An 18,300-nucleotide genomic window follows, 5' to 3' on the forward strand; every position below is an offset into this window, starting at 1 on the left:
CACAGTCTCTCGTAAATGTTTCTGGAAAGAAACATGGTCCGCTGAAGGATATTTGTATGTATTCTACATAGGACTTTGCATCCATCCTCGTAACAACACAAAAATTTATGTTTAATTTTGGTACAATTTGGTTTTGTTACGGTATTGTTCCGGTTTACTATTCAAAAAGTCTCAGATGTGCTCACTTATGGCTGGTTCGTGAAAGAACCACATTCGAGTGCATCATATTCAAATATGCTAGAACGTGAATTGACCTCAGCAGATATAGTGTTTCATATTTTAAACGAAATTTTCAGAAACAATGTAAATGTGGGTCGCAGTGGATTTTCAAGACACGTGTTTTTGTGTCGATGAAGACCTCTACATCTTTCAGTTAAATGAGTCATTTTGAACTAGGAACAAGAAATGATTTATGTGCTTTCTATCTTTACTCCGTATATGCTGAAGGAAATTGATAAACACTTGCAACATCATTCGCGTTATCTCACCCTCCCCCCAGAGCAAAGTCGCTTTATTTATGACTGCTCCACGGCTTTTGTTCAACTTTCCCAATGAGTACCGCTGAGAGATTTTGCTGTCATATATAGCCGGAATATAGCTTCCTCAAAATTCCCGTAGATGCAGAAAATAAATTGGAAACTTCTACAATTGTACTCAAAATGTTGACAGGAATAGCTATTACAGCACCGAATCATTCACGATAAGATTAAACGAATTAGACCCAAATATGTTCGACGGTTAAGTTGTCCAATTCTTTTTAATACACATATTTTTCCATTTCATATTCGAAGCGTCATCATACTCTTGAGGCTTTTCAAAGGAATCTGTCGTATTGCCAACAACTTCAAAAGAACGTCGGTTGAACAAAAACTGGTTCAAATGGCTCTGAGCACTATGGGACTTAACATCTGTGGTCATCAGTCCCCTAGAACTTAGAATTACTTAAACCTGACTAACCTAAGGACATCACACACATCCATGCCCGAGGCAAGATTCGAACCTGCGATCGTAGCGGTCACGCGGTCCCAGACTGAAGCGCCTAGAACCGCACGACCACATTCGGTTGAACACTCAACAGTTGTAACTGTAAATGGAATAAGACCAATGAAATATTCTTCGATAATTATTTCTGTCTGAACAAAACGAACGCCCATTTACATTAGTTCTGCGTGGCACACGCCAGGATTACATTGTAAAGTAACTAAATAGTATGTTGCTTTTTAAGGCACATTTAAAACGTAATCTTGAATACGTTTTCATAATATGATGACGAATTCAATTTATTTTATTTTAGGTAGTGAATACCGGCTTCATGAGAACTAACTCTGCACACACCTGCGTGACAAGGAACTGTGTTTCGCAAAGCAGACTTTTTAAAACACCATAGCGATGTTCAGTATTGGCCGGAATGAGTTTCTGATTTTCTTCATAAAGCATTTTCCTAAGATGTAAATTAAGTTGTAATTTCGCTATGAATGGTAGCACTCACATGCGGTTCTTTTTGCGTCAGCCTTGATATCCCGCCTTATTTTAGTGGTTTGAAGATCCCTACGTGCTTGCAGCTTTATTGTATGATTAAATGATGATGGCGTCCTCTTGGGTAAAATATTCCGGAGGTAAAATAGTCCCCCATTCGGATCTCCGGGCGGGGACTACTCAAGAGGACGTAGTTATCAGGAAAAAGAAAACTGGCATTCTACGGATCGGAGCGTGGAATGTCAGATCCCTTAATCGGGCAGGTAGGTTAGAAAATTTAAAAGGGAAATGGATAGGTTAAAGTTAGATATAGTGGGAATTAGTGAAGTTCGGTGGCAGGAGGAACAAGACTTTTGGTCAGGTGAATACAGGGTTATAAATACAAAATCAAATAGGGGTAATGCAGGAGTAGGTTTCATAATGAATAAAAAAATAGGAGTGCGGGTTAGCTACTACAAGCAGCATAGTGAACGCATTATTGTGGCCAAGATAGACACAAAGCCCATGCCTACTACAGTAGTACAAGTTTATATGCCAACTAGCTCTGCAGATGATGAAGAAATTGAAGAAATGTATGACGAGATAAAAGAAATTATTCAGGTGGTGAAGGGAGACGAAAATTTAATAGTCATGGGTGACGAATTCGTCAGTAGGAAAAGGGAGAGAAGGAAACGTAGTAGGTGAATATGGATTGGGGGGAAGAAATGAAAGAGGAAGCCGCCTTGTAGAATTTTGCACAGAGCATAACTTAATCATAGCTAACACTTGGTTCAAGAATCATAAAAGAAGGTTGTGTACCTGGAAGAATCCTGGAGATACTAAAAGGTATCAGATAGATTATATAATGGTAAGACAGAGATTTAGGAACCAGGTTTTAAATTGTAAGACATTTCCAGGGGCAGATGTGGATTCTGACCACAATCTATTGGTTATGAACTGCAGATTGATACTGAAGAAACTGCAAAAAGGTGGGAATTTCAGGAGATGGGACCTGGATAAACTGACTAAAGCAGAGGTTGTACAGAGTTTCAGGGAGAGCATAAGGGAACAATTGACAGGAATGGGGGAAAGAAATAGAGTAGAAGAAGAATTGGTAGGTTTGAGAGATGAAGTAGTGAAGGCAGCAGAGGATAAAGTAGGTAAAAAGACGAGGGCTAAAGAAATCCTTGGGTAACAGAAGAAATATTGAATTTAATTGATGAAAGGAGAAAATATAAAAATGCAGTAAATGAAGCAGGCAAAAAGGAATACAAACGTCTCAAAAATGAGATCGACAGGAAGTGCAAAATGGCTAAGCAGGGATGGCTAGAGGACAAATGTAAGGATGTAGAGGCTTGTCTCACTAGGGGTAAGATAGATACTGCCTACAGGAAAATTAAAGAGACGTTTGGAGAGAAGAGAACCACTTGTATGAATATCAAGAGCTCAGATGGCAACCCAGTTCCAAGCAAAGAAGGGAAGGCAGAAAGGTGGAAGGAGTATATAGAGGGTTTATACAAGGGCGATGTACTTGAGGACAATATTATGGAAATGGAAGAGGATGTAGATGAAGATGAAATGGGAGACAAGGTACTGCGTGAAGAGTTTGACAGAGCACTGAAAGACCTGAGTCGAAACAAGGCCCCGGGAGTAGACAACATTCCATTAGAACTACTGATGGCCTTGGGAGAGCCAGCCATACTGCCATGTGGTGAGCAAGATGTATGAGATAGGTGAAATACCCACAGACTTCAAGAAGAATATAATAATTCCAATACCAAAGAAAGCAGGTGTTGACAGATGTGAAAATTACCGAACTATCAGTTTAATAAGTCACAGCTGCAAAATACTAACGCGAATTCTTTACAGACGAATGGAAAAACTGGTAGAAGTGGACCTCGGGGAAGATCAGTTTTGATTCCGTAGAAATGTTGGAACACGTAAGGCAATACTAACCTTACGGCTTATCTTAGAAGAAAGATTAAGAAAAGGCAAACCTACGTTTCTAGCATTTGTAGACTTAGAGAAAGCTTTTGACAACGTTAACTGGAATACTCTCTTTCAAATTCTGAAGGTGGCAGAGGTAAAATACAGGGAGCGAAAGGCTATTTACAATTTGTACAGAAACCAGGTGGCAGTTATAAGAGTCGAGGGGCATGAAAGGGAAGCAGTGGTTGGGAAAGGAGTGAGACAGGGTTGTAGCCTCTCCCCGATGTTATTCAATCTGTATATTGAGCAAGCAGTAAAGGAAACAAAAGAAAAATTCGGAGTAGGTATTAAAATTCATGGAGAAGAAGTAAAAACTTTGAGGTTCGCCGATGACATTGTAATTCTGTCAGAGACAGCAAAGGATTGGAAGAGCAGTTGAACGGAATGGACAGTGTCTTGAAAGGAGGATATAAGATGAACATCAACAAAAGTAAAACGAGGATAATGGACTGTAGTAAAATTAAATCGGGTGATGCTGAGGGAATTAGATTAGGAAATGAGACACTTAAAGTAGTAAAGGAGTTTTGCTATTTAGGGAGTAAAATAACTGATGATGGTCGAAGTAGAGAGGATATAAAATGTAGACTGGCAATGGCAAGGAAATCGTTTCTGAAGAAGAGAAGTTTGTTAACATCGAGTATAGATTTAAGTGTCAGGAAGTCGTTTCTGAAAGTATTTGTATGGAGAGTAGCCATGTATGGAAGTGAAACATGGGCGATAACTAGTTTGGACAAAAAGAGAATAGAAGCTTTCGAAATGTGGTGCTACAGAAGAATGCTGAAGATAAGGTGGGTAGATCACGTAACTAATGTGGAGGTATTGAATAGGATTGGGGAGAAGAGAAGTTTGTGGCACAACTTGACTAGAAGAAGGGATCGGTTGGTAGGACATGTTTTGAGGCATCAAGTAATCACAAATTTAGCATTGGAGGGCAGCGTGGATGGTAAAAATTGTAGAGGGAGACCAAGAGATCAATACACTAAGCAGATTCAGAGGGATGTAGGTTGCAGTAGGTACTGGGAGATGAAGAAGCTTGTACAGGATAGAGTAGCATGGAGAGCTGCATCAAACCAGTCTCAGGACTGAAGACCACAACAACAACACGTGCTTGCAAGTGACATACGAGCAGTTTCAGCACTGAAAAGCTCGTAAAAAAACCAAAAGTAAAATTTTTTGAAACAAGTAAAGTGAGCTTTTCTTTGAGGGTGTCTTCTGCAGGAAAGTTAACATCAGCTACTTGACTAAGGCCTCGTTCTAGAAGAGTTCGTCGTGCGTCATCAGTAATTTTATCTTGCCGCTGGCGGCGTCAGCTGACAAGTTAAAACGTGTGCAGTCATTTAAATACATTATAAAGTACAATTTTTAAAATGTTAAATAAACTGATAAGCAGTTCATACACCTATCAAGCAGCCACAAAAAATTATGCTTTGCGCACAACGGAGACCAAGAAAATACTTTCCGAATGATTCAAGTGGCTCTGAGCACTATGGGACTTAACACCTGAGGTCATCAGTAACCTAAGGACATCACACACATACATGACCGAGGCAGGATTCTAACCTGCGACCGTATCGCCTAAAACTGCTCGGCCACAGCGACCGGCCAAAATACTTTCCGATTCACAGGGGCATACTCTAAGGTATGTCATGGAACAGGAATAGATTTTTGTATAAGTGTGCCTTTTTGCATAATTAAAGAATGAAATAATTCGAACAAGGTTGTTTGTCCATTCTCCGGGTGTCAATACGCCAGTAACGATAAGGCTCTGTGCGTAGTACACCATGTGACCAAAAGTATCCGTACACCCCCAAAAACATACGTTTTTCATATTAGGTGCATTTTGGTGCCACCTAGTGCCAGGTGCTCTATATCAGCGACCTCAGTAGTCATTAGACATCGTGAGAGAGCAGAATAGGGAGCTTCGCGAAACTCATGGACTTCGAACATGCTCAGGTGATTAGGTGTCACTTGCGTCATACATCTGTACGCAAGATTTCCACACACCCCTAAAAAGCCCCAGGTTCACTGTTTCCTATATGATAGTGAAATTGAAACGTGAAGGGACACGTGCAGCACAAAAGCGTACTGGCCGACTTCGTCTGTTGACTGACGGAGACCGCCTACAGTTGACGAGGGTCGTAATGTGTAACAGCCAGACATCTACCCAGACCATCACACAGGAATTCCAAACTGCATCATGATCCACTGCAAGTTCAAAAAATGTTCAAATGTGTGTGAAATCTTATGGGACTTAACTGCTAAGGTCATCAGTCCCTAAGCTTACACACTACTTAACCTAAATTATCCTAAGGACAAATACACACACTCATGCCCGAGGGAGGACTCGAACCGCCACTGCAAGTACTATGACAGTTGGTGGGAGGTGAGAAAACGTGGATTTCATGGTCGAGCGGCTGCTCATAAGCCACACATCACGCCGCTAAAGGCCAAACGACACCTCGCTTCGTGTAAGGAGAGTAAACATTGGACGATTGGACAGTGAAAAACGCTGTGTGGAGTGACGAATCACGGTACACAACGTGGCAACCCGATGGCAGGGTGTGTGTCGTAGCGGCCCCTTATTGTTAGAGGGCCCGCAGAACCGATACGCAAGATGGGTTGCTAATCCCCTTTCAGTAGTCCGAAGAGAAACTTCGCCAGCGGACAGAAACAGTAACATACTTTCCAAATAAACACAGAACTACTTCGCCAGACAACATGTGACAGTGCTCCACCAATTAGGATTCATACGACTGCTGTAGCACTCCGCCGACCTGGGTTTATAAAGACGCCTAGAACGTCAGATAGGCAGCGTTTACCAACAGATAGAAACAGCTCCGGCCAGTATTTACGCCGGCCGTAGCATTGTATTGTCTCTCCGTAGTCTTCTAGCAGCACATTGTATTTTGTAGAGTATTTTTGATCAGTATTTTCTTCCATTGTCTTGTTTCCTTATCTGCTTTGCTACCACAGAGTTGTGGTGGTTTTTTTTTTTCTGCATGGAAAACTTTGTGTATGCCAAGAAGGCGTTTTTATTTTGAATTGTAATAAGTGTGTTCAAATTGATTGTTAGTTCTTCCCTGCTGACGGCAGTACACTACTGTATAGATATGGTGAATGCCCAGTGAACGTCATCTGTGTAAAATTCAGAAGCGATAATGTTGTGGTGTGGTCGTGTTTTTCATGGAGGGGACTTGCACCCCTTGTTGTTTTGCGTGACAGTATCCCAACACATGCCCGCATTGATATTTTAAGCACGTTCTTGGTTCCCACTGTTGAAGAGCAATTTGGAAATGGCGACTGCATCTTTCAACATGATCGAGTACCTGTTCATAATGCACGCCCGGGGCGGATTGGTTACATGACAATAACAGCCCTGTAATGGACTAGCTCGGACGGAGCCATGACCTGAATCCTATGAACACCTTTGGGATGTTTTGGAACGCCGAGTTCGTGCCAGGCCTCACCGACCGACGTCGATGCCTCTTCTCAGTGCAGCAATCCGTGAAGACTGGGCTGCCATTCCCCAAGAAACCTTCCAGCACCTGACTGAACGTAGTGCCTGCGACAGTGGAAGCTGTCATAAAGGCTAAGGGTGGGCCAACACCATATTTACTTCCAGCATTACCGATGGCGGGCGCCATGAACTTGTAAGTCATTTTCAGCCAGGTGTCCGGATTCTTTGGATCACATAGTGAGGCTAAATTCAAAACAGTACAGACTACCTCTACCAGTCATACGTACATACCACTGTGCGCTCTTCGAATCAGTACTCAGCTTTGCAGCTAGCACGTGGGCACATAGACTGAACGTGGTCACCAACAAAGCATCCGTCAGACGAGGGCAGAGAAGTGTCCTACTTAGGCTATCTGGAGCCTTCGGTACCACCTCAGCGGATACACTGTGTGTGGTGCTCGGAATATGCCACATAGATATCACGATCAAATACAGAGCTGCAAGGTACTGGTTAAAGGTGGGGAGACTAGATAAGGTACACACAATAACCGGTGTTCCCATAGAGACGATACGTCACCTTAAAAGTTGGCGTTTGGATACATGGCAAGGTGAGTGGGATGTAAGTGATAAGGGACGTAGACTGCACGACTTCCTCCCTGACATAAGGGAGCGGTTGAGAATGAGACATATCGATCCCAGCCGCGGTATGGTACATTTCTTAACCGGGCACGGACCTTATCCCACGCACTTAAACCGCGTGAGTCTGAGGCAGACACCTACATGCACATGCGGGGAAGAACGTTCCCCAGAACACACTGTCTTTTTTTGCGGGCAATACGCGAACAATAGACATACACTACACTTAGATTACACAGATACAGACATAGATATATACACAGCAATAAGAGACGAAGAACAATGGGCACAATTAAACGCACTGACAAACAGTATTTCAAAAACAACACATGAAGAGTATATGCGGACACGACATCACAGACATGCCTATGTGCAGTGTAACAGAAATCTCCAGAGGATGGACAGCGATACCCACGGTGACAGCGGAAATAGTGACAATGAGGAGGAACAGGAGGAGGAAGCTGAGATGTGAACGTAAATAAGCAAATTGCTGGCAATCTAGCCAAGAAAACACCAAATGCTGTACATGGATGCGCACCTAATGTAGTTAATACATAGGATTGGTAACAAATAGGATAAGAAACATTATTTCTCTACTAATAACCATTTGTGTGTGTCTGTGTGACTGGCGGTCAACGGCTCGATGAAACCATTCCGAGGTATTCACCGTCAGTCACACTCGGTGATGGTACTAACAAATCTCTCATCTATCCTATCTTCTTTTTATATTCTTCTTAAAAACAACAAAATTTATTTATATTTCAACCTCAAATTATTGTTATTTTGAATCATTCTTTGTAAATGTTGTAGATAAAACAAAAGGAAAGAAAACTGTAAAAAGATGAAAAACGAAAATTGTAAGATGTACGACCTGTTTTAAACATCAGGTAACAGGTCTATAATTTGGCAATAAATAATAAAAAAAATAATAATAAATAAATCACATAGTGTATTTCCTTCACCAGATTTTCACAGGTATAAGAATTACTTAACATTAAGCAATGACTGTGATTGGACCAACGTATTCTTATATTAGATATGCTAGAATCAATGTAAGTAATGTACTGTACGTATTAATAGATATTTTAAACAACAAAATATGCCAGGAATAAAAAAGAGAACAGTTGACTGAGCGAAGTCATGTGTGTAAATTTGGGTGTTGTTTGTCAAACCTCTCAACAGGTAACGGCGATACTGACAGACGCGATTAATTGTTTCAGAATGGTTGAAATGGCTCTGAGCACTATGGGACTTAACATCTGAGGTCATCAGTCCCCTAGAACTACTTAAACCTAACTAACCTAAGGACATCACACACATCCATGCCCGAGGCAGCGGTCGCGTGATTCCGGACTGAGCGCCTATAGCCGCTTGGCCACCGCGGCCGGCGAATAATGGTTTACAGGGAGCTTATTGCAGGATACTCCAACTAGTTCCCCATAGGGCATGGGCGCTGGTTTGTACATTGGGTTCGTGTCCGGTGAAAGGGTGACTTGAGGCGATTCGTCACACTCCGCGACCGAGACAGAGGAACGGAGAAACGCTCCCTACCAATGTCGCTGAATAAGGGCGACATTACTGACGATTCGCTGAAGCTCGTTTCCCTTTTCGTTGGAGATGTACCTTCTTCTGACAAGCACAGACCTCTGTAGAACATTCTACGTCGCGAAATTCTCCACAGAATTAGCTCGTAGGCTATAGATCAACATACGAGAGACTTCAAGTTTTGAAGTCTACTGTGTGGGTGAAATTTCAGCCGTGTTGCAAGAGTACATAAACGAAAAGTCTAAATTTCAAATACATTTATACTAAGTGGGACAACATTTGATTCTGAAGCCAGCGGCACTTCGAAACCACACATTCTCATTATCCCGCAAATGGATCATTTGCGGACCCGTGTTTACTGGAAAGTTTCTGCTTTTGTTGTAGACTACTTTCACTGTGTCAGTTCTCGCTACTGTGATACCATTTGTATACAGATCTGGCACACCTATCAACTTGGCGGCCCAAGCAGAGCTTATGTCAACTGGGGCACAAACTGGCACTGCACTACTAGGAACGTTGACACAACTAACATTTGCGACAGACTGCAGACCGATCCTGTGGCCACCAATATATATCTCGCGAAATGACGTCGGAGACAAGATAAAAGAAATCGTGGCTTGTAGGGAAACGTATAGACAATCGTTTGTCTCTTGTTCCACTTCTGAATGGAACAGGAAAGCGAATAATTACCAGTGGTTCAAGGTACCCTCCATAACGCACCGTATGGTGGACTGCAAAGTGTGTAGATGTAGATCTACATGCTGAGTACATCACTATTTTTCAATTGGTTGATTTTGCAAGTGCTCTTAAATAAACGAAATACGATACTCCAAAAATGCTGCTCATACCTGTAAGACTATTGTTCGGGAATACACCAGCGTTGTTGACTAGGGGACTAATGACCTCAGAAGTTGAGTCCCATAGTGCTCAGAGCCATTTGAACCATTTTTTTCTTCAAAACAGTCAGGTAAGCTAATGCAAAGTGTTTCTCTTACCTGTAAGGCTAGTAAAGGGGAATACACCAGCGTTGTTGACGAGGATGTCGACGCCGCCCAGGTTGTCCTTGACCCACTTGAAGGCAGCCAGGATGCTGGCTTCGTCGCTCACATCCCCGGCAATGGCGTGCAGCTTTCCTGGGGCATCCTTGAGTGCCAGCTCCTGTTATGGGGCACAAATACATCACTGTATACAAGAAAAAAAAATAATGAAAGCAGTAAGTCATTAAAGCTTTGCTCTTTATGAGATTGCGAACTTTCTCACGATTACGCGAGATTTTGACTATTTACGTGATTCTTTTAGGTCGTGGAGATAAAGCAACAAGTTCTGTATACCCTCAAACTGACCACGTCTTGTCCAGCTGTGCATTTACAATAACTGTTTCGCGAAACAGGATATTTCGTGAGACGCCTGTCTCGTCCCTCCATTGACACGGAGCGAAACCTTTCACGGAACAAACAGGGGAAGGATAAGCCAACAGTTAGGGCTTAACAACTAATTCGACGTACTGTGTCGTAACTCCGGATATTACGTCCACGACTGCAGTCATGATGATGCTGTACACATATTTCATGAAGGAAATGGAAACAAAATTAGGACACCACTGGTGGGGTAAGGAATTACTCCATCGCCGATGCCAGCGTGGCAACCAATTTATATGGCAAACTTCAGTGTAAACCATCATCATTACCATCAGTAAATTCATCTACATCACAGCAAAAGATTTGGAATGGTTCGTTTCAATGATCGATAGGAAAATGTAAAAACTGAGACAAGCAGTAACTGTTCGAGAAAGACCGGCTGTGTGATTCATTGGGAAGTCGGTTCACATTGTTCTTGTGGTCTTCAGTCCGAACATTAGTTTAAGGCACCTCTCCATCTACCCTATCGTGTGCAAGTCTCTTCATCTCTGAACAACTACTCCAGCCGACAGTCATTTGAACCTGCGACTGCAGGCCACCTCGTCCCTTCGTCTCCATCTGCAACTTTTATCCCCCCAGTACACAACCGACGATTTCTTGACGTCTCAGATTGCGTCCTCTCAACCGATCCTTTCCTCTAGTTTAGTTATGCCAGAAATTTCTTTTCTACCCAATTCAATTGACGACCTCCTCACGGGTTACGCGATCTGCCCATCTAATCTTCAGCACTCTTCTGTAACACCACATTTCAAAATCTTCTCGTCTGACCTCCTTATCGTCCACATTCCTCTTTCGTACAAATGCCTTCACAAAATACTTCACATCACGTAAGTTTCTATTCAGTGTTAAGAAATTTCTATCCTCCAGAGACTCCTTTCTTGCCATTTGCCAGTCTAGTTTTATATCCCCGTAACTGTGGCCAGAGTCACTTATTTTTACTGCCCAGATAGCCAAAATCACCGACTATCTTCAGTGTCTCGTTTTCTTATCTAATTCTCTCAACACCGCATAATATAAATCGGCTACGTTCAATTACTCTTGTTTATATCCTCCTTTGAAGAGACTGCCATTCCACTCAACTGCATTTCCATGTCCTCTGCTGTCTCTGACAGAATTACGATGCCATAGGCAAGCCTCAAACTCTTTATCTCTTCTCCCTGTACCTTAATTCCTTCTCAAAATTTTTCCTTGCCTTCCATTACTGTTAACTCAGTGTGACACCAGGGATAGACTACAACCCTGTCTCACTCCTCCTTAACCACTGCTTCCCTTTCAGGCCTTTCGACTCTTACAACTGCAATTTGGTTTCTTTAAAAGTCGTATATAACCTTTCTGACACGCGCGGAGCTTTGATATGGAATCGAATGCTCGATATCAGCTCTTTGCCTACGTAGCTAAGCAACCAACTCCTTCGCATCCCACCAGGGGTCAAGCACGTTCTTTGTCGCGCCGACTTCACTGCTATGAGTTTGAACTGAGTCTCAGACATTTTTCGGCAGGTACCTGCGGGATGGGACACTAAAAAAAAAAAGAGATATCAGTCATGTCGGACGTGAATACTATAAGCAGTTATCGAAGTTGTACATCCTCCGGAAATACGTCGCTAGGATTTGGTGGAAGAGAGCTTAGGAACTTTGTCTGCTGTTTGGTGTTTACAGAATTTGCGGAAAGTGGGATTACGGACCCGAAATCATTGTCGCCTGTTGGACTTGTTTTGTGAGTACTTTAGTGAGTTATTTGGATGGTGGTGGTGGTTAGTGTTTAACGTCCCGTCGATAACGAGGTCATTAGAGACGGAGCGCAAGCTCGGGTTAGGGAAGGATTGGGAAGGAAATCGGCCGTGCCCTTTCAAAGGAACCATCCCGGCATTTGCCTGAAACGATTTAGGGAAATCACGGAAAACCTAAATCAGGATGGCTGGAGACGGGATTGAACCGTCGTCCTCCCGAATGCGAGTCCAGTGTGCTAACCACTGCGCCACCTCGCTCGGTTGTGAGTTATTTGGAGTTATCCGCTTTGCGGTAGGGCTCTTCATACTGTGTGTTTTAGGTGTGAGCTGACCCTGACTTCATTTAAAGAGCCTGTCGGTTCCGACTTGGGTACGATTTTATTAATAATGGATATGAGGTCGTGGTTGTCAAAATCAATGTTAAAATTTCGTCTCAACAACCTATTTACACAGTAAAAACATTAGAATTAACGCATTTCGAAGGACAAGCCTTTATGTTCATAATTACTGTAAAAAAAAACCTCTAAGAGCGACCAACATAAATCACAAACAAGAGCAATTAAATAACAAAAAGGAACGTTGTTACTTCCCTTGCAGCCGTGTCTTCCTAAGATGCATATCCACATCACTGTCAAATGATAAAATAGATTAACATGCCATGACATATTTTAAAGCCTATGTTACTGTGACGTTGCCATTACCTGTGGACGACATATGCCATTCCATGTTCATCTGTTTTATCAGCTGACAGTGATGTGGTTGTACATCTTAAGAAGACACAGTTGCAAGGGAAGTTATTTATCCTTTTTATTGCTCGTGTTTATGTTTCATATTGGTTGCTCTTAGACTCATCTTGTACAGTAACTCTGGAGACGAAGTGTCGATCTTCGAAACGCGTAAGTTCTATTTTTTACGCTGTGAATAGGTAGTTGTGCCGATATTTAGCATCCAACATGGCTAAATTGCATTGAGTAAAGTTTTCCGGTTGTTTCCCCGACAGTTATACCTGTCTATTTGGTCTGAAAATTTGTGTAATTTATTTGGTACTCAGGATTAATGTAAGATCAGTTTACTGCTTGCTGTTTTAGTTGAAGTTATGTGGGGGTTGTTGTTTAAAATATGTGCACAGTCTTTTATAGAAATAGCCTGAGTTATTTGATTTCTATTTAAAGACTTCAAATAATATTCCCTTGATTCACATAAAGCTTATATTTTAAATTGCTTCATAGCTGCTCGTTGGTAATCCTAATCTGCTATGCTTACAGCGATGTTTTAACTAAATGTTTAGTAACGCTTAAAGTATTTTTTTGGGAACTTGTGTTAACTGAAATATTTTATCTTTGTTCGAGTAGTGCCGAATTCATGCTGTGCTTTACCGTATTTATTCTGTCACAATGTCAAACCTCAACTAAAAAGTGTTCAAAGTTCAGATATTAATGTTTATGGGAGTTTTCCTTACATTAATTCGAGGTTGTCGAGTTTTACGTGTTAAAAGCAAATTGATAATAAGAGATTGGAGAGCTTTGAATAAATTTATATTTTCTGAATGAAGAGTTATGTTTTTGGTAGTCTCACACCTTGTCACTCCAGCCCCTCGCTTCTTAATGAATTTCATACTCGCTCACTATATTTTACCCCTGATACCTTCATAATTTCAGAGAGTGTTTTCCAATCAACATAGTCAGAAGGTTTAAGTCTGCAAAACCTATCATCTAAGCTATGTCACAGGGTCGGTATTGCGTCGCGTGTTTCAACATTTCGCCAGAACGCAAACTCATCTTCCTCGAGGTCAGCTTCTACCAGTTTTTCCATTCTTCTGTAAATAATTCGTGTCACTATTTTGCGAACATGACTTATTTAACTAATACTTCGGTAATTTTCACACGTGTCACCACCTTCTTTCTTTGAAATTGGAATTACTACCTCCTTGAAGTCTGAGGGTACTAGCTGCGCCTCACGTATCTTGGACGTCAGGTGGTATAGCTTTGTGATGGCTGGCTCTCCCAAGGGTGTCAGTAGCTCTGATAGAATTACATCTGCTCCCGGAGTTTTGTTTCGACTAAGATCTTTCAGTGCTCAGTCAAATTCTTCTCGCAGCATCGAATCTTCCTTCTCGTCTTCTTCTTCACTTCCTATAATATTGCCTCCGAATTCATTTCCCTTGTACAGCTCCTCTGTATGTTCCTTCCATCTTTCATCTTCCCTTCTTTCCTTAGCACTGACCTCTTGATTTTCATACAGCTTCTTCTTTGTTATCTGAGGGCTATTTAGTTTTTTATTTAGGCGGAATCTATCTTCCCCTTAATTATACATGCTTCTATAGACTCATTTATCCTTTAGCCAACCCTGTTTAGCCATTTTGCACTTTCTCTCAATCTCAACTTTTAAATGTTTGTATTCTCTTTTACCTGTTTCATTTGATGCATTTTTGTATTTCCTCCTTCAACATATTAAATTCAATACCTGCTTTGATATCCAATTTTTTCTACTACTCCTTGTCGTTTTACCTATCTGAACCTTTGCTTTCCTTCACTGTTTCATCTGTCAAAGCTACCCCTTCCTCTTCCACTGCATTTCCCTCTCCTGTTTCAGGCTGTCGTTTTTAATACTATCTTCGAAACTCTCAACAACACCTAGTTCTGGTTCTTTCAACTTATGTAGGTCTCATCTCCTTACTTTACGAACTATTTTTTTCAGATCCTCCAGTTTTAATCTACAGTTCACCAAATGAAAATTATGATCAGAGTCCACATCTGGTCCTGGAAATGGCTCACAGTTTGAAAATCTGGTTCCAAAATCTTTGTCTTACTATTATATAATCAAATTGCCATACAATATCTGTTTAAAATCTGAAAGAGGACGATATCTGGAACTATCGCAACAGTTTAAAAGAGTACGGTCGAAGCAGACGTTGTGATGTTGTCTCTGCCAATACCATTATGTGAGGCGGTTTTCCTCCTAACTCGACTGCGCAATGAGGATTTTCTTTAGCCCAAATGACAATATTTCTAGTACGTGAGCTGCTGTAAGTGGCACATTCATCTGGGAACGTAGCGTTGCCACTTTCACTGCATTTGTAAACTGAATTAACAAAGCACGGCACGCTGAAACGCGCTCATTTCGATCTCTATCCGATAATACGTTTACTAACGTCGGTCGAAAAGGTCTGACCTTAACGTCTTTATTCACGTAATCTCGAATTGTCGTCCTCTGTATACGGAGCTCCGAAACCCGTCTACTTTATAGGAGATTGTTCAATCGAAGCGGAGACTGGGGCACATGTTTCTTTTCGTTTCTCTTTCCTTCCATTCCGCGGCCTCGCTTTAACAATGCCAAAAGCAAAAGCACATCTTTCCCTATCCAGTAGTGTTGTCTTTCGCTGTGGATCCTTATTAGCTCTTTCCAGGAATGCCCCCATAATCTGTTTCATTGTCTGCCGTGTGTGTTGTCGTTCGTTCACCCACTCGCTTGTCACTAAACGCTCCTCAATACTGCAGCTATGACCGCTCCCATCTGCCGTGGCTACATATTAAAACACGACTGCGAGTGCTGAAACATGTAAACAGTTATTCTAGCAGCTGATTCCAACCAGACTTCTCATCCACCCTGTAGTTTGATGTAGCTCTACACGCCAGTCTGTCTCGCTCTACGATCTCCCCCCCCCCCCCCCTTCACCCCTCCCAACTTTCCTTCATTACCAACTCGACGGTTGTCAACCGTCCTATTGTACAGTTAATCTGTGTCATACGTTTATTTTTTCTTCGGTTCAGTACCTACTCCTTAATTATCCTATATACCCATCTAATCTTCATTAGAACCAGCTTTCAAAAGCTTCTATTCTCTTCCGACCTCAAGTGATACTGTCCTCTCTTCACTTCCGCACAAAGCTACGCCCCTGTCATCCACGGTCAGCAAAGATTTTGTCTTCTTCTTTTGCATTTGCCTTTGTCACGCATCGGCGCAGGGTCGTCATGGTTATTAATGGATATGACATGGTTGGTTTAAGGGGTGGCCGAATGCTCTTCCTGTCACCACCCAGTTACACCCTGGAACGAAATATGCGTATCCTGCCGAGAAAGGTGCCGCAGTGGTTAATACATTGGACTCGCATTCGAGTGGACGACCGTTCAAACCTGCGTCTGGCTATCCTGATTTCGGTTTTCTGTGATTTCCCTAAATCGCTTCAGGCAAATGCAGGGATGGTTCCTTTGAAAGGGCACGGCCGACTTACTTCCCTCATCGGATGGGATCGATGACTTCACTGTTTGGTTCCCTCCTCCAAATCAGTCAACCAACAAACGCGAACCCCAACTGTCTGTGTGTAGCGTTATTTATGTGAAAGAGAAGAAAGTTTTCTAAATCTTTACCAATCGTCTAACTAAGGTGTGACTTGGTTATCAGACCGGTATTCACCTGTTGGGGTGTGGGAAACAGCCTAAAAGCCACATCCCGCCTGGCCAGCACGCCAACCCTCGTCGTTAGTTCGCGGAGTTGAGTCGATCCGGGGCCAGGTCACCTTCCCATCCCCGAAGCGACGGTATAACACGCACGGCTGTCAGGGCGGATTTCAGTAGAGACTTTCTAAGATATATGTACTGATGAGCCAGAACATTACCTGCTTAGTAGCTGTTGGTCCGTCTCTGAAACGAAATGCCTCACTGATCCTGCGTATCAAGGATCGCACAATCTGTTGGGAGGTTTGTGGAGGTATATATCGGTAACGTGCATAAATAACGGGTCACTCATTTGCGTGCGCTGTTATGGCACCCGATAGCGACCCACATGGTTTCCATAGGAATTACATTGGGTGAATTTGGTCGCCGAGACATCATCGTGTGTTCACTATAATGCTTCTCAAACAATTATAGCACGGTTCTGATACACTAGCAATTGCACTGATGAAAGATGACACAATGATATGGAAGACATCATGCATGAAGGGATACAGGTGGTTCGTAGCTGTCAGTGTGTCTAAGACTGCCACCTCAGATCCAATACAAACGCTGGCGAATTTCTACCATAGCATAATAGTGCTGCCACAGGCCTACGTCCGTGGCGCGGAGCATGTTTCGTGCCGGCGTTCACTTCAGTGACGCCGTGTGCGGAGACGACCATCGACCCAGAGTAGCAAAAAATGTGATTCACCCGAAGAGCCGACATGTTTCCACTGGTCGACGGCCGAATCACGATGGTCCCGTGCCCACTGCAACGGTAACTGACGATGTCAGTGCGCCGACATGTAAACACGTAGTGGTGGTCTGCAGCGAAGCTCAATGTTGAGCAAGGTATGACGAACGATGCGCTCCGAAACAGTTCTGCATTCACCAGCACTGTGCTTATTCGGCAGAGACGCCTCAGATCGCCATCTATCCTACCCTACAGAGCAAACGTTCTGTGAAGAGTCGTGGACGTCCGACCATTCAGCGCCTAGTGGTGGTTTCACTGTCCTTCTACCTCTTTCCGTAGATGGTCACGACAGTAGCACGTGAACATTCGACTACCTTCGCCACTTTCGTCGTTTTCAAGGTTCTCGTTCACAGCCTCTGCGTGATAATAATCTGCCCTTTGACAAAGTCGCTTATCTCAAAGAATTTTCCCATTTGAAGCGCATATCTTTGCTAGAGTGATCCCCCGTCCATGTCTGCTGCGCTTACATTCTTTTGTTACCGCGTTTCGTACCCGCAACGTCACTAGGCGGCATCCAGCGTCGCAGTGGCCAGTCGTCATTGTTTTGACTGATCAGTGCATAGGGGGCAACAAAAAATTTCTGTTACAGCGGGTTGCTGCAGCCTATATGTATGGTAGAGTAACACCGATGCGAGTGCACAAGTACCGATATCTAGGCTAGGGGTTAGTGTTACTTTCATCTATTTCCGGCGTGTGAGCGGTAAATCCGGAAACGTGAACTATAGTGACGTTATTACCAAATGCGTCCAAACAAGACCAACGTGCTGTTATTCTTTTCTTGACTGCCGAAGGGAAAGCACAGTCATTCATCAGAGAATGAAGGATGTGTATGGGGCAGCACGTCTGTCGAGAACCAACGTTCTGAAATGATGCGGGACAAAAGAT

At 42.7% G+C, this 18,300-nt stretch overlaps 1 protein-coding gene across 3 annotated transcripts in view; it reads right to left on the reverse strand.

Moving 5' to 3' along the window:
• LOC126237456 (dehydrogenase/reductase SDR family member 11-like) overlaps positions 1–18,300 on the reverse strand; it is a 262,806-nt gene that overhangs the window by 135,289 nt on the left and 109,217 nt on the right. For 2 of the 3 annotated variants that reach the window (XM_049947589.1, XM_049947591.1), the window contains exon 2: positions 10,077–10,239. The exons of the other annotated variant lie outside the window; for it this stretch is intronic. In XM_049947589.1, the coding sequence (XP_049803546.1) occupies positions 10,077–10,239 (163 nt within the window). The remainder of the gene's footprint in view (positions 1–10,076; positions 10,240–18,300) is intronic. 3 annotated transcript variants of the gene reach the window in all.

The sequence above is a fragment of the Schistocerca nitens genome, chromosome 2 (assembly GCF_023898315.1).
Source record: "Schistocerca nitens isolate TAMUIC-IGC-003100 chromosome 2, iqSchNite1.1, whole genome shotgun sequence".
NCBI classification, from domain to species: Eukaryota; Metazoa; Arthropoda; class Insecta; order Orthoptera; family Acrididae; genus Schistocerca; species Schistocerca nitens.